Raw genomic sequence first — 13,949 nt, 5'->3', positions numbered from 1 at the left:
ATTTGTTCAGTCGCTTCCAACTCTTCATGACTTCATGGACCAGCCCACGCCAGAGCTTCCTGTCGGCCGTCGCCACCCCCAGCTCTTATAATCCCCAGCCTTCAGAGCTGTAGTCCAACACATCTGGAGCGTACCAGGTTGCGGAAGGCTGTTCTAAAAGAATAGGTCAGAGGTATCTTGCATCCCAATAGCAAACTCATTCTCTGAGGGCCAATCCTTGAGTAGCCCAAAAGGCATCATCCATGCACAAGAGGGAAGCCTGGGGGAGCCCTGCATTTTGCAGAAATAAAATCAGGCAGAGAAGGTCCCAGAAGCAGCCTGACAAGGGTTGAACCTGCTGAGTGGCCACAGAATGCTGACTTGGGATTGGGATGGAGAACCCGGGGGGCTGGGGAGCAGGAATGGAATAGAGCATTCTGGGAAAGGGCCTGGCTGGCTTGCAAGAACCCTGAAGGGGCGCCCTCCATGCTGCAGCTTTCTGTTGCAGCTCCTACTTGGAATATTCAATAAAGAAATATCATACAGAGCCATCAAAGGATATGGCACTTCCCAGGGGAACACAAACAGCAACAAAAAACAAAAATGATCCCTGTCCCAGAGAGCTTCCAGTCTAAGTTTCTGCAGTGAAAGGGACAACGGAAAGAGGTCAATGATAAACAGGAAGAGAACTTGTTCTTCCGCTTCGTTACAGTTGTGGGTGAGGACAAGGGAGAGTCAAGTTAAGCCAAATGTTTCATGGAGAAGTTTCATTCTCTGTGTGCACCTCTGTGAACTGGAGAATTCTGTGTTTATTTGAAAAACCCCCCCCCCTTTTCCATGGGTCTGAAAATCCTGTCTTTTTTTACAGGACAGTTGGATGCAGCTTTGCAGACCTTTTCTGGAGCTGGTTTCTGCGAAGCCTCGTTGGTTGCCATGGCAGCAAACAGACTGTTGCCTGGCAACATGAGGAGCACCAGCTGGGATAGGCTTGCAAAAATCCAGGCGTCTCTTCCCTCTCCTTGCTCATTGGCTGCTTGGAATGACACTCACAGAAAGATAGTGTGATTTCTCGTACTGTGCAACTTGCAGCAACTTGCGAAGACTTGAAGCGCTCCGCTTCCAGGTACTTTTTCTCTTGCTTGCTCTTCCGCACCGGCAGTCTTCACGCATTCATATAAATAGCACAAGAGAAGCCCACCGGCGATTTATGACTTGTGTATAAAACTGCCCCCTGGTCTCTTCATCAGTACCAGCTGAAGATGCAGGCAACAGGCCAGTGCTTGTTGAAAATCAGCAGGAGCTAGAACACCAAAATACTTGTGTTTTTCTTCTTTTCCTGTTTACTGGCTACAGGGAACATACAGCGATGGCCCCCACAAAGAAAGGAAAAGAGAAGAGAGCAGGGAAGCAGAAGAAAAAGCCTGTGCCAGGTAAGGCTTTATGCAGCAAGACAGGGGCTTCCAACATTTGCAGATTCCTGTTTCTATGTTCCGTGCATCTCTCTCCTAGGTCTTATTTATGTGCACTCTCTCATTCAGAGGTGCTAATAACGTCTGGTAATCCATTCCACCCCTGAATTGTATACATCAAGAATGAGGAACAACTGACCCGCAGGTCTAAGATGGCCCACCGTGCTTGCCAATCCAGCCCACGGATCTGTCTAACCCAGTCATGGCAACTTGCCTGTCAGCTTTTGGGTCTGCTTTTTCTTATCTTTTGCTTGTTTTCTCCTTTGTTTCTTGATTACTGGAACACAATCTGTAGTTTTATTTTATTTATTCATTTATTGCATTTCTATGCCGCTCAATAGCCAAAGCTCTCCGTTTTCCAACACATTCCAACTTGTCCTTATCTTGTGTGGCTTTCCAGGAAGGGACTCACCTTTCCGAAGCACTTTGATCTTTTCTGTGGCTCTCATTTCTTTCTGGACTTGCATTGGGGCTCTTTGTTAATCTCTGGACTGCCAATGCAGCGGCAGAGTGTCCTGCTCGGTCATGCATGAAATCTTTGGCTGCTGCTTCCGCGCAGGGACAATTAAAACGTGGTAAATGTTCAAAGTTCAATGAATCAATGAAAGAATAATTGAAAAGGGGTGAGGAGAGCAGGAACATAGAATCACAGAACAGTAGGGTTGGAAGGGGCCTACAACGCCATCGAGTCCAACCCCTGCTCAATGCAGGAATCCAAGCTAGAGCATCTGTGGCAGATGGCTGTCTAGCCTCATCTTGAACACCTCCAGTGTGGGAGAGCCCACTGCCTCCCTAGGTAACAGTAGGAGCGACTGTCATACTTCTGGATGGAATTGCATTTCATATTTTCTCTTTGCTTTTTGGATGGGGGGAGTGGGTTTAACTTATTTTTGGCTTAGTTTTTTGGGTGCTACCTGAAAGTGCAATGGGGCTTACTTCTGAGTAGATATGCATAGGATGTTCTGTGCTTTCCTGAGTATTTGGTTTTTCAGTGTAGACATACATCGCCTGAATGAGTGACTCCTATATGGGGGGGGGGGCGTGCTTTTCTGAGTGGCACTGGGACTTACCTTGAAGTAGACCTCATATTTTTGGCCCCTCCTACCCCTGGAATGCAGCTCTTGAGACCTTTCCTAGATTGGAATTTGACCCTGGTGTGTATGGTCCAGTGATGCGAGGCAGAGAATTTTCCAGTGCTTTCTATTCTCGCAGAAAAATTTCCGTTTCTTAAGTAAAAATGAATGTATGCCAATTGTAAGTGCAATATTAGGCACGCTTGGCCATTTCAAAGTTGTAATTACATGTTTTTCAGGTGATTATCCCTAGCGTAGATATGACATTGAAATACGTATATGTCTGAGTGAAATGCAACTAATAGTGACAGTGAAACTGAAGGTACCCCAGTAACCTCAGTGGAAGAGAGTTGAACTCTGTTGAAATAGATGTCAGCATATCATGCACATTTCATTGGGTTGCTACAATAAATTTGTGTGTCAGCAGTTTTCAGTACCTTTCGGGGGGGGGGGGGTTAAATGTAAATGTAGGAGAGTTATCCTATGGTCCTTGGGCGAGCGTCCCAGGGACCATAGGACTGTTCAGCGCTCTGACCTCAGAAGGGGGAGTCCGAGACCCGACCTTCCTTCCTGGCCCCCTTGCAGCTGGCATGGAAGGAGCCACGCTGGTTGCCCCTCGAGGTCCGGCAAGCAACGTCAGAGAAGGAGGAAAAGGGGGGTTCTGGTGGGTGGGGAGGGGAGGAGACCTGACAGGCTAGGATACAAGTTATCCTGACCTTCTTTTAGCCTCCTTCCCTCCCCTTCTGAAGTACCCTTGCTAGACTGGTTAAAAAGCCCATCTAGTAAAATCTGCAGGGTGGGAGGATGGGGAGGAGAAAATCGCCTCTGCCGCTCCTCACACCCTGCACTGGATGATTGGACACTTCTGAGTTCGGGGGCTTCTGATCACCAAGGGCGCAGTCGATAGGATGGTGCCCTAAGTATGCCAATAAACATTTCTCCATAATATAGCATTTAAATCACATTACATCTGCTTTAATGTTTTCCTCAAATATTTCAGATCAAATATTTGTGGTGCATGAGGTACATTTTTTAGCTTTGTTTACTAAATACACATAAAATGAACATGCTAAATTAGATATGTCTAGGTCAGGCTTAGGCAACTTGTAGCCCTCCAGATGTTTTGCCCTACAGCTCCTGTCAGCTCTAGCCAGAATAACCCAATGAGCTGATGGGAGTTTTAGGCCAAAACAGCTGGAGGGTCACAAGTTGCCCACCCCTGCTCTAGGGCATCAGAACAATTTCCAGTGCTAACTGAAAATGTTCCTAAGCAAATTAACCTAATTTGCTTTGGGAATTTTTCCAATTCAGAATTTTCCGGAAAACCCACATCACTGTTATGTTCAAGGGGTGAATCAGTATTAGTAGAGATTGGTACCCAGGCAAGCTCCTTAAACTCTCTTATGCCCTTAACTCCCCCCCCGCCCGCAAATATCCCTGCAGATGAGGAAAAATACAAAAAGACAACGCTGGAGGTTGACACTCTTAAGCAGCACCTTGGTGAGTAAAGTTTTTCCCGATAGTTTTTACTGTTGGTACTAATACTGGTACTTAGTTGGGAGGGGCTATCGCTCAGTGCTGCTTTGTATGAAGAAGGTTCCAGGCTCAGTTCCCAGTTGCAACTCCAAGTAGAGCTAGGAAAGAATCCTGCCTGAAACTCTGGAGAGCCATGGCCAGTCAGTGTTGACAATACTGGGTGAGATGGACCAATGGTTTGTCTTGATATAAGGCAGCTTCCTATGTCCAACCCCTGCTCAGTGCAGGAACCCAATTTCAAGCATCCTTGACAGAAGTCTGTCCAGTCTCTGCTTGAAAAGCTCCAGCGACGGAGAGTCCATCACCTCCCAAGTCTGACTGCTCTGACCGTTAGCACGTTTTTCCTGATATTCAGTTGAAATCTGCCTTCCTATAACTTAAGCCTGTTAATTCTTCAATGATAGGAAATAGGTTGCAACGCTCTTCTGTGTGACAACCCTGTAGGTATGTGAAAAGTGCTATCCTATCCCCCCTCAAGAGGCGAGGATTCCTTTTTCCATTCCATCTTATGAAGAGCTCTGCATAACCTGAAAGTCTGCATGCTTCCATGTGGACAAAAGCTGGTACAGTAAAAGATATACCGTTTGGCTCTTCTGCATCATACACTCTCTGATGTAGAAATAATCATTTGTACCAAGGGACTGGGGAGATGGTGAGGAAATAGGTAACGCCCCAGCTGGATATGCAGCAGTGTCTGCTGAGTGTGTCTTTCTGGCCGGCAGTTCTCCGGAGGGATATGGCCAGGCAGGCAATGGCGGACAGTGAAGGGTTTAAGCAGAGACTGGCAGCTCTAGAGAAAGAACTGGAGGAGGCTCGAGGGGACAAAAAAGATATTTACGAAGGTGAGTTTGTGTCTACAGTTGGGGCCGTGCCCAGTCCCTGGCTGGAGGGTGAGACCAATCCCTGCTATTAAGTGACGCTACTAAGCAGCAGATTTGAGGCACCATTAAAGGGTCAGTTAACTAATTCCTCTTGTGGGGAGTTATCTGGATTTTCTGCCTTGGGCACTGAAACATTTAGAGACGCCCTCCAAAACCGGGAAACCAATGCTTCTCTCCTCTCTCATCCTATTGGTAGTTGGTACAGAGAAAATAGACTCGCGGTGCAATCCTATACATGACTACCACTCAGAAGTAAGTCCCATTGTTTTCAGTGGGGTTACTCCCAGGTAAATGGGTGCAGGATTTCAAATCTTCAGCATTACCTTTTTAAGGGAAATCTGAGGCACCTATTTGTAATTCTAGTAAATCCCCTAATGCTGCATTCACAGATAATAGGGGGTGTTTCTTATTAGCACAGGGATTATAATGCATTTTTCATACCCCAGCTATTGGCATGCATTTTTTGCATCGCTGCCCTCTTTAATTCTTGGCTCAGTGAACTGGTTTATCCCCCACTGTAACTCTCACATACATGTACACGTATCCACCACTTTCCCTGTCTACTTCATGCATTTGATGTCATAGGCTTTTGCCTGTGGCAGTTCATGATGCAATAAACCAATTGATCTTTATAATGTTGCAAGTTTCTTTCTTAATGATACACATAGACAAGAGGCTTTGTAAAGTTAGACCACGGCAAAGTTTATCTCTGCAGCTGACAGTGTGCACTGTCAATCATTCTGCACACAAAACTCCATGGTGACCCTTCTTTCCCACCCCTTCATTGTTTCCCCCCACTGGCCCAACTATAAAAATAACTCTTAAAACAATAACTCTATAAAAATAATTCCTGCCCTCTTAGTCTAGGGCAGGAATGGTGGATGAGGGTGTCACTTCCTCCTCTCCATCTCCTTATTCCACCTTGTATTCCAGAGATGATCCGCCAGTACCAGAAGCTTCAGCACCAGACCGATAATAGGGTGCAGCGGTTAGAAGCGGAGAGGAAGAACTTGCAGGAACAACTTGGTACTGGATACACATGCTCAACTTTACCAATGATCACACTGATAACCATTTTTAGCCATCACTGATCTTCCATTTAAGAAAGTGCTTTTTTTAAGGGGGTGGAGGGCAATTGGAATCTGCAAATCGGGCATATTTGCATAAACGTATTCCAATCAGTATCTTTTTTATTAATATACAAATCTCCAGTAAAATTATTAATATGAATAAAAGTATTCCACTTGCTTGTTGAATGTTTGCTGGCTGAGAGCCTGTTTTGGGGAGTGTGGGGGGAGGATTAATCCTAACTCTCCAGACCAGAAACGGTAAATTGGTTTGTGTATTCCAGTTAAACATGTTAAAGCTGCAGCATTCAATCTGATAAATTAAGATGATATATTCCAGCTACAGATATATTCTTACTACATATGAAATTAGAGTGTAAACCCACCAGAATATGATCTTCCTCTGTGGAAACCAAGGTCCAGTCCACACTGGAACTCTGCCACATTTAAAAGCAGTGGGTGAGCAAAGGGCTGGATGTGCCTGATCTCGGAAGCTAAGCAGGGTCAGTCCTGGTTAGTACTTGGATGGGAGACCGCTTGGGAATCACGCTTCCTGCATTGAGCAGGGGGTTGGACTCGATGGTCTTGTAGGCCCCTTCCAACCCTATGATTCTATGTTCACAAGCCCTGTGGGGCAGTGGTCTCCTTCCCCAACCCACTTTGTCTTTAGCTTCTTAGCCCTCCTTCCTTCTGAGATGTCTAGGACCTGCAACCACCTTTCCTGCCCAGCTTTCCATCCCACACATCTTCACTTCTTCTTTCTCCCTGCCCCCCACTTCTGATGAGCAGCTGCCTGCCAGGAGGATGTGCAGCACAGCCAGGCAGACAAGGCAAAGATGCTGGAGGAAAAGGACAAGGCCGTTGCTGAGATGCAGCGCAAGCTTGATGAGATGGAGACAGAATATGAAAAAATCCTGCATGTGAGTTGGGCGATAGTGCCTAGATCACAAGCCCTCCAAGTGAGGTGCAGTGGAGGGCAGTTCATGAATCATTATCAAATGCTTAGGGAAAGGATACTATTATTCCCACAATTGTTTAGCCCTAGGATGTGCTAGGTGCTGTACATACTTTTGTGGCTCATGGCTGGCTCCGAAATGTGCAGACTGTCAGACCTCTTTGCCCCCCTGTTTCACCTAGCTGGTACCATCTGTTGAAATAGATTGACCATTAAAACAAAGAATTAAAAAATTTGCTTTTAACACCCATGCCTGAAGAAATGTTCCATGCACCTCCAAAGCTTGCTTCCATAATTTTCTAATGTTATTAATCCAATAAATGGCCCTAGAAACAGGCATTCTAAGGCAGCGGGTTCTTAAGTTACATTCTTACAGCTGTCTCACAGTTGCTGATCAATTCTCTTAGCGTTCTTGGAATGCAGCCACAGATCTGGCAGATCCTTCAACATGGCCATCAACCCTTGACCTCACGTGCACACCCCTCACACTGCCTGTTACTTCTCTTTTCCTTAGGGTAGTCTGGACTGTGTGCTCTCCAAGCTGCAAACCGCCAACTTCAGCTGGGAGAAGGAAGCTACATCCATCCACCTGGAGTATAAGAACCGACTAAAGGAGTTTGGACTCAACCCACTGGAGATCTGAAGGGGTGTTCAGAAGAGGGTACCACTATGTCCTACTCATCCTCAAAACAGTTTATTGCTGTGGCTTATACTGAGCCTGGGATTAGCCCTAGAACTTGTGGAGTAATAAAGTGTGTGTCCCTGAGTGTGTGCAGAGTGCTTTTCTGTTATTAGCCAAATCTCCTCTTTACTGCATCTCAACTCAAGGGGGAAGAGGTTTTAGAACAGAGAGTCTTTGTTCCTCTCTCTTCTTAGCAATGGCAGCATTTCAAAACAGAGGTTAATTTCTATTTAATGCAGCTTAGTTCCTCTTCCCACTAATGCCAAACCCAATGTGAGGACAGAAGGTCATTCTTGAGTTGCAAGACTTCCTGCCTCTTAGCTTTTGGAGTCACGCCCCAAAGCGGTCAAGAGGATAATCTCCTGTTGATTCTCATGGGTTTCGGAGAAGTCTCATGGATTCTACCTCTGATCATAACCTGCCTTGAATCTATGGCCTGGTTCCAAGGATCTGCAGAAAGCATTTTCAGAGTGCGGAGATGGATTGATCAATGAAGCAGCTGTGTGACACAGGAAAAATCAGGCTGTGGGGGCAGGGATCAAGTTACAACATTGGTATCTGTGCAAAAGTGCCCACGTCCACCACAAATGCAGAGCTGGAATTAGGCTGCACTCATTGCGATGATGACCAGGCAGCTTCTAGAATGCCTGGCTCAGACCATCTTGCCCCTGTGTGAAACAAAGAGAAGATAGCTCGAGTCATGACTATGATCTGGAGGAAATGTTTAGGATAGGTATAAAAATAATCACTCTCCCATGGTGGGTAATAGGTTCCTCCAGGTGAGCAAACACAGAAGTGTTTGGAAAGTGGAAGAGCTTATTTTGTTTTCAGGCTGGCCAACTTCCCTTTGTAGGGTTACTGCAAGATTGACTTAGGCTGTCTCCATACATTTGTCAGAGCTGGAGCAGAGGCTAGTCTCCCATGAAGCAAGGCAGAGCCTCCCCCACTGCCAGCAGCTTTTCAGTGAGACAGGAAAATCTGAGCAAGCCATGCAGCAGTAAGGGGGAAGGTCTCTTTTGCAAGCTTCGTCAAAATGAGCAGGATCTTTGCAAGAGCATGGCAGAATACGCACCTTTTTGTAAACCTGAGGGATCATGGGTCAAGCAGCATTATTAATCTCTGCCAGTCTCTCCCCCCACCCCCTTTGCAATCCCTGCACTCTTTCAGAGGAACAAGCAGAGCTATCTGGTGGCAGCTTCCCCCCACACAAATGCTTCCTTCATATCCTCCATCCTCTCTTTGGAACTTTCTTCCTCTGCTTTTATCCTGTGGACCACAGGCTGCAATCCTAAGCACAGCTAATAGGGAGTAAGCCCCAATGAACACAGTCTGATTTACTCCTAAGTAATGTGTGCAGGTCACCCTGTCTCCCCCTTTCAGCTCCCCCCAAACCATACAGGAGATGCTGCTTCTGGCTCTTTGACTTTGGAACGTCTCTCTCCAGCATCTCCAGGAGAGTTCCACCCTCTTGTGACGTGTGCTGGAGAGGGAAGTTAAAATTTGAACAATCCTACTTTGAAGATGTGATGCGGTACGGGAGGACCCCACGTCAACACTGCACCTGGAGCTCACAGAAACCTGCTATGATCCCCATCTGGACAAATAACCCAGTGTTGACATGGAGGATGGGAAATATCTTTGGTCTTGAGATAAAGACCAGGATAACTGATTGGTTGGGATCATTGTTATTCCGGAACAGAATGTATCATTTTTCCTACTTGTAAAAATGGCATGGCTTGTCATGAATTCATGGCAAGCCCTGGCATTTGTATAAGAAGGATCTGCAAAAAATGTTGCACTATATCCTCCTTTCCTCCTAGCAGACGTGCTCCTCTTCAGGGTTCCTGTTAGCCAGCCAAGCCCTCCTCTAGGATATGATAAGCTAAGCTGTAAGGAACTCAAGCAGGGTGTTCCAGTGCCCCCTGCCGCCATTGGAAAACTTTCCATGGCTACTCTGCATGCTTGATCCTCATGAGACTGTTTTTAGTGGGGCTGCCCCTTAAAATCAAGGTTGAACTTTGCAAATCTTGTAGTTCCCCCCAGTTAGGCAGGTACTTCTTTCTTGATTCTTGATTGCCCCTATTTTGACTGTATTTTTGTTCGCACTAGCCACTTCAGTTTGCTTTCAGAAGGAATAAGTGTTCCATATCTAATGCTGGCAGTCCTAAACTCCAGAGCTGCCTTGTGTATATATCTGTACCACTTCAAACTGGAGATAGGGGAGGGGGTCACATTATTAAATGCCTCCCCCACATATAGAAAACTAGATATTAGAGAGAATGGGGCTTTAGCCTGCCTCTTGGTGACATAAAATCATAGAATAATGGAATAATAAGGTTGGAAGAGGCCTACAAGACCATCAAGTCCAACCCCCTGCTCAATGCAGGAATCCAAGTCAGAGCATCCCTGACAGATGGCTGTCCAGCCTCATCTTGAATGCCTCCAGTGTGGGAGAGCCCACTACCTCCCTAGGTCATTGGTTCCATTGTCATATTGCTCTCACAGTCAGGAAGTTTCTCCTGATGTTCAGCCGGAATCTGGCTTCCTGTCACTGGAGCCCATGATTCTGTGACTTGCATTCTGGGATGATTGAGAAGAGATCCTAGCCTTCCTCTCTGTGACAACCTTTCAAGGACTTGAAGAGCGCTATCCTATCTCCCCTCAGTCTTCTCTTCTCAAGGCTAAACATGCCCAGTTCAGTCTCTCTTCATAGGGCTTTGTTTCCAGTCCCCTGATCATCTTTGTTGCCCTCCTCTGAACGCTCTCCAGCTTGTCTGCATCCTGCTTAAAATGCGGCGCCCAGAACTGGACACAGTACTCCAGATGAGGCCTAACCAGTGCTGAATAGAGGGGGACTAGTACTTCCCGGGATTTGGAAGCTATGCTTCTATTAATGCAGCCCAAAATAGTATTTGCCTTTTTTGCAGCCACATCACATTGTTGGCTCATATTCAGCTTGTGATCTACAACAATTTCAAGATCCTTCTTGCTTGTAGTGTTGTTGTGCCATGTATCCCCCATCTTGTAACTGTGCATTTGGCTTCTTTTTCCTAGGTGCAAAACTTGGCATTTATCCCTATTAAATGTCATTCTGTTGTTTTCTGCCCAGCACTCCAGTCTATCCAGATCACTTTGAATTTTGTTTCTGTCTTCCAAAGTATTAGCTATCCCGCCCAATTTTCTGTCATCTGCAGATCTGATGAGCATTCCCTGCACCTCCTCATCCAAGTCATTAATAAAAAATGTTGAAGAGCACTGGGCCCAGGACTGAGCACTGGGGTACCCCACTCGTTACCTCTCCCCAGTTGGAGAAGATCCCATTGATAAGTACTCTTGGAGTCCAATTCTGTAGCCAACTGTGGATCCACCTGATCATTGTTTCATCTAGCCCACTTTGAGCTAGTTTGCTCATCAGGATATCATGGGGCACTTTATCGAAAGCTTTGCTGAAGTCGAGGTATATTATGCCCACAGCATTCCCGCAGTCCGTAAGGGAGGTTACTTGATTAAAAAATTAGATTCATCTGCCGGGATTTGTTCTTGACAAATCCATGTTGGCTTCGAGTCATCGCTGCATTGTTTTCAAGGTGCTTCCAGATGGATTGCTTTATCATCTGCTCCAGAATTTTCCCAGGGACTGATGTCAGACGGACTGGTCTGTAGTTCCCAGGTTCCTCCTTTTTACTCTTTTTGAAGATAGGGACAACATTAGCCCTCCTCCAGTCATCTGGCACTTCACCAGTCCTCCATGATTTCTCAAAGATAATAGACAGTGGTTCCGAGAGTTCTTCTGCCAGTTCCTTTATTATTCTAGGGTGCAGTTCATCTGGCCCTGGAGATTTGAACTCATTCAAAGTAATTAGGTGTTCCTTGACCATACGCCTATCGATCTCAAGCTGCAATCCTGCTCCTTCAGCCTGTACTTCGCCTTTGCCAGGGGGGTCATAGACCCTCTTTTGGGAGAAGACTGAGCCAAAGTAGGAATTGAGCACTTCTGCCTTTTCTTTGTCATCTGTTATCATTTTGCCATCCTTATTTAGTAGCTGAACCACCATTTCTTTCCTCTGTCTTTTACTATGCACATAGCTGAAGAAAGCCTTTTTGTTGCTTTTAGCATCCCTTGCTAACCTCAGCTCGTTCTCAGCTTTAGCCTTCCTGATGCCATCCCTGCAATTCTGTGCTACCTGCCTGTACTCTTCCTTTGTTGCTTGGCCTTCCTTCCACTTCCTATATGTGTATTTTTTTTGTTTTCAGGTCATCTCTAAGCTTTTTGTGAAGCCACATTGGCTTCTTCTGTTGTCTTCCATCTTTTCTTCCTGTTGGAATTGTTTGTAATTGTGCCTTGAGAATTTCCTTTTTAAAAAACTCCCACCCATCTTGGACTCCTTTCTCGTTAGCGTAACTGCCATGGGACCTTACTGATCATTGTTCTGAGTTTATTAAAATCAGCTTTCCTAAAAATCCAGGGTATGGGTTTGGCTACACTCAGCTTTTGCTTCCCTTAGAACCAAGAACTCAAGTATAACATGGTCGCTTTCCCCCAGAGTTCCTGTAACTGCTGCTTTACCCACCAAGTCACCTCTGTTGGTTAGGATCAAGTCAAGGATAGCCAATCCTCTAGTTCCTTCCTCTACTTTCTGTAGGAGGAAGTTATCCGCCACACAAGTCAGGAATTTCCTGGGGGGACCATGTTTTGCAGAATTTGTCTCCCAACGAATATCGGGGAAATTGAAGTCCCCCATTACTACTGCATCATGCTTCCTTGAAACATTGGCTGTTTGTTTTTCAAAAGTTTCATCCTCGTCTTCTCCTTGATTGTGTGGCCGGTAGTAGACTCCAACCAGCATGTTCCTTGTATTCTTTGCTCCATTTATTTTGATCCAGATGCTTTCAATGGGGCTACCAAGCTCCTCCTCCTGTATTTCTGTGCAGAGATATGTATTTTTCACATAGAGTGCAAACCCACCTCCCTTTCTGTTTCTCCTGTTCTTTTTGAACAAGTTATATCCTTCACTTGCTGTATTCCAGTTATGAGAGTCATCCCACCAAATATCAGTTATACCTATCAAGTCATAATTTCCCTCCTGTATTAAGAGTTCAAGTTAATTCTGTTTATTTCCCATACTCTGGGCATTAGTATACAGACATCGAAGACCATGTGCTTCATGGTCTGGCTTTCTTCCAACATGTTTGTGAAGACTATTATTGGGCCCTATTAGAGCTGTTCTCTCCGTTGCGGTGCATGAGCCTTCGTCCATTGTTACCCCCAACTTTATGTCTCCCTTCCCTGTAGGATTCAGTTTAAAGCCCTCCTGATAAAGTTCTTCATGCTGTGGCCAAACACATTATTCCCAGACTGCGTGAGGTGCATACTTGTGATTATTGGTATTTACTTTTTTAATGAGGAAGCATTCAGTCATGTGAACCCTCACGTGAGGTGGTACAGTCCAGAAACATTATTACCATGCAATCCATTGTTTGTGAAGACTGGGCTTCAAAGAACCTCAAATGTAAAGGCCAAAGAGCTTGAATTAGATGCTGAAAGCAACAGAGAGAACTGTAGGCAATTGCACACGGTCCCTGCAGCTACTGAAGTAGTATGTATAATTTACCTCTTTTGCAAAGGCCCATGAACTAGCATCAAGCTGGTGTGGTGGCAGTCCATTCTCACAGGGGTCTGTACTGAGGTGACAGATGCAGGGTGTCAAGATGGGGCTGCTGTTTTCCTGAAGCATGCTGGGAGAAGAGGCACGGGTGATGTGCAAGCTTGACGGAGGCTCTTGGTCATCGTAGAAAAGGAGAGGCGATAATCCAACCTGGGGAAAGCAAAAGACCTAAAACAGCAAGTCTGGGGCATTGTCAGCAATCTAACAGAACCCTTCCAATACATCATTATTTTAAAAAAGGTAAAGGTGTCCCCAACCAGTCATGTCCAACTCTAGGGTGTGGTGCTCATCTCCATTTCTAAGCCGAAGAGCCAGCGCTGTCCGAAGACGCTTCCGTGGTCATGTGGCTGGCATGACTGAACACCGTGGTGCATGGAACGCTGTTACCTTTCCCACTGAAGCAGTACCTATTTATCTACTTGCAATTTCTTGCTTTCAAACTGCTAGGTTGGCAGAAGCTGGGACTGAAGACGGGAGCTCACTCCGTCACGCAGCACTCGGGTCTCGAACTGCTGTCCTGCCGACCTTCCGGTCTGCAGTTCAGCGTCTTAACCACTACCCCTTTTTATAGAATCATGGAAGGATACCAATTAAACCTCTCATCCATAAGGTACCCAAGAAAGACTATCTGAAGCATCCAT

General features: G+C 45.9%; 2 protein-coding genes across 5 annotated transcripts in view; one reads left to right on the top strand and one right to left on the bottom strand.

The window, feature by feature from the left end:
* Window positions 1–1,027: 1,027 nt before the first annotated feature.
* DRC12 (dynein regulatory complex subunit 12 homolog) lies at window positions 1,028–7,726 on the top strand. Of its 3 annotated transcripts, XM_084803568.1 has the most exons (7): window positions 1,038–1,102; window positions 1,333–1,409; window positions 3,965–4,021; window positions 4,780–4,899; window positions 5,872–5,964; window positions 6,795–6,925; window positions 7,475–7,726. In XM_084803568.1, exons 2-7 carry the CDS (start codon window positions 1,346–1,348, stop codon window positions 7,601–7,603), a joined length of 594 nt encoding a protein of 197 aa, XP_084659694.1. In that variant the 5' UTR covers window positions 1,038–1,102; window positions 1,333–1,345; the 3' UTR covers window positions 7,604–7,726. The 3 variants fall into 3 exon arrangements, with proteins under 3 accessions (XP_084659692.1, XP_084659694.1, XP_084659693.1); XM_084803566.1 differs by lacking the exon at window positions 5,872–5,964 and having other exon boundaries at window positions 1,028–1,102; XM_084803567.1 differs by lacking the exons at window positions 1,038–1,102; window positions 1,333–1,409; window positions 3,965–4,021 and adding an exon at window positions 4,519–4,620.
* Window positions 5,621–13,949, bottom strand: part of NHERF4 (NHERF family PDZ scaffold protein 4) — a 33,024-nt gene continuing 24,695 nt past the window's right edge. Inside the window, exons 10-11 of one of the 2 annotated variants that reach the window (XM_084803564.1) lie at window positions 13,255–13,458; window positions 5,621–8,310 (exon numbers count right to left, since the gene is read on the bottom strand). In XM_084803564.1, the coding sequence (XP_084659690.1) occupies window positions 8,281–8,310; window positions 13,255–13,458 (234 nt within the window). In that variant the 3' untranslated portion in view covers window positions 5,621–8,280. Of the gene's footprint in view, window positions 8,311–12,733; window positions 13,459–13,949 lie in introns of those variants that run through there. The other variant, XM_084803563.1, reaches the window with a different exon arrangement.

The sequence above is a fragment of the Heloderma suspectum genome, chromosome 6 (genome assembly GCF_057233095.1).
Source record: "Heloderma suspectum isolate Gila_16-S chromosome 6, 16-S_ref, whole genome shotgun sequence".
Taxonomy (NCBI): Eukaryota; Metazoa; Chordata; class Lepidosauria; order Squamata; family Helodermatidae; genus Heloderma; species Heloderma suspectum.
Note: the sequence above shows the minus strand (reverse complement) of the source record. Positions and strands in the feature narration are given on the sequence as shown.

Excerpts from the sequence above, each read along its gene's own strand:
- DRC12 (XM_084803568.1), top strand. The coding sequence starts at position 1,346 with ATGGCCCCCACAAAGAAAGGAAAAGAGAAGAGAGCAGGGAAGCAGAAG. Across the intron at positions 5,965-6,794 it reads GAACTTGCAGGAACAACTTG|CTGCCTGCCAGGAGGATGTG; the intron begins GTACTGGATACA and ends TCTGATGAGCAG. Across the intron at positions 6,926-7,474 it reads AATATGAAAAAATCCTGCAT|GGTAGTCTGGACTGTGTGCT; the intron begins GTGAGTTGGGCG and ends TCTTTTCCTTAG.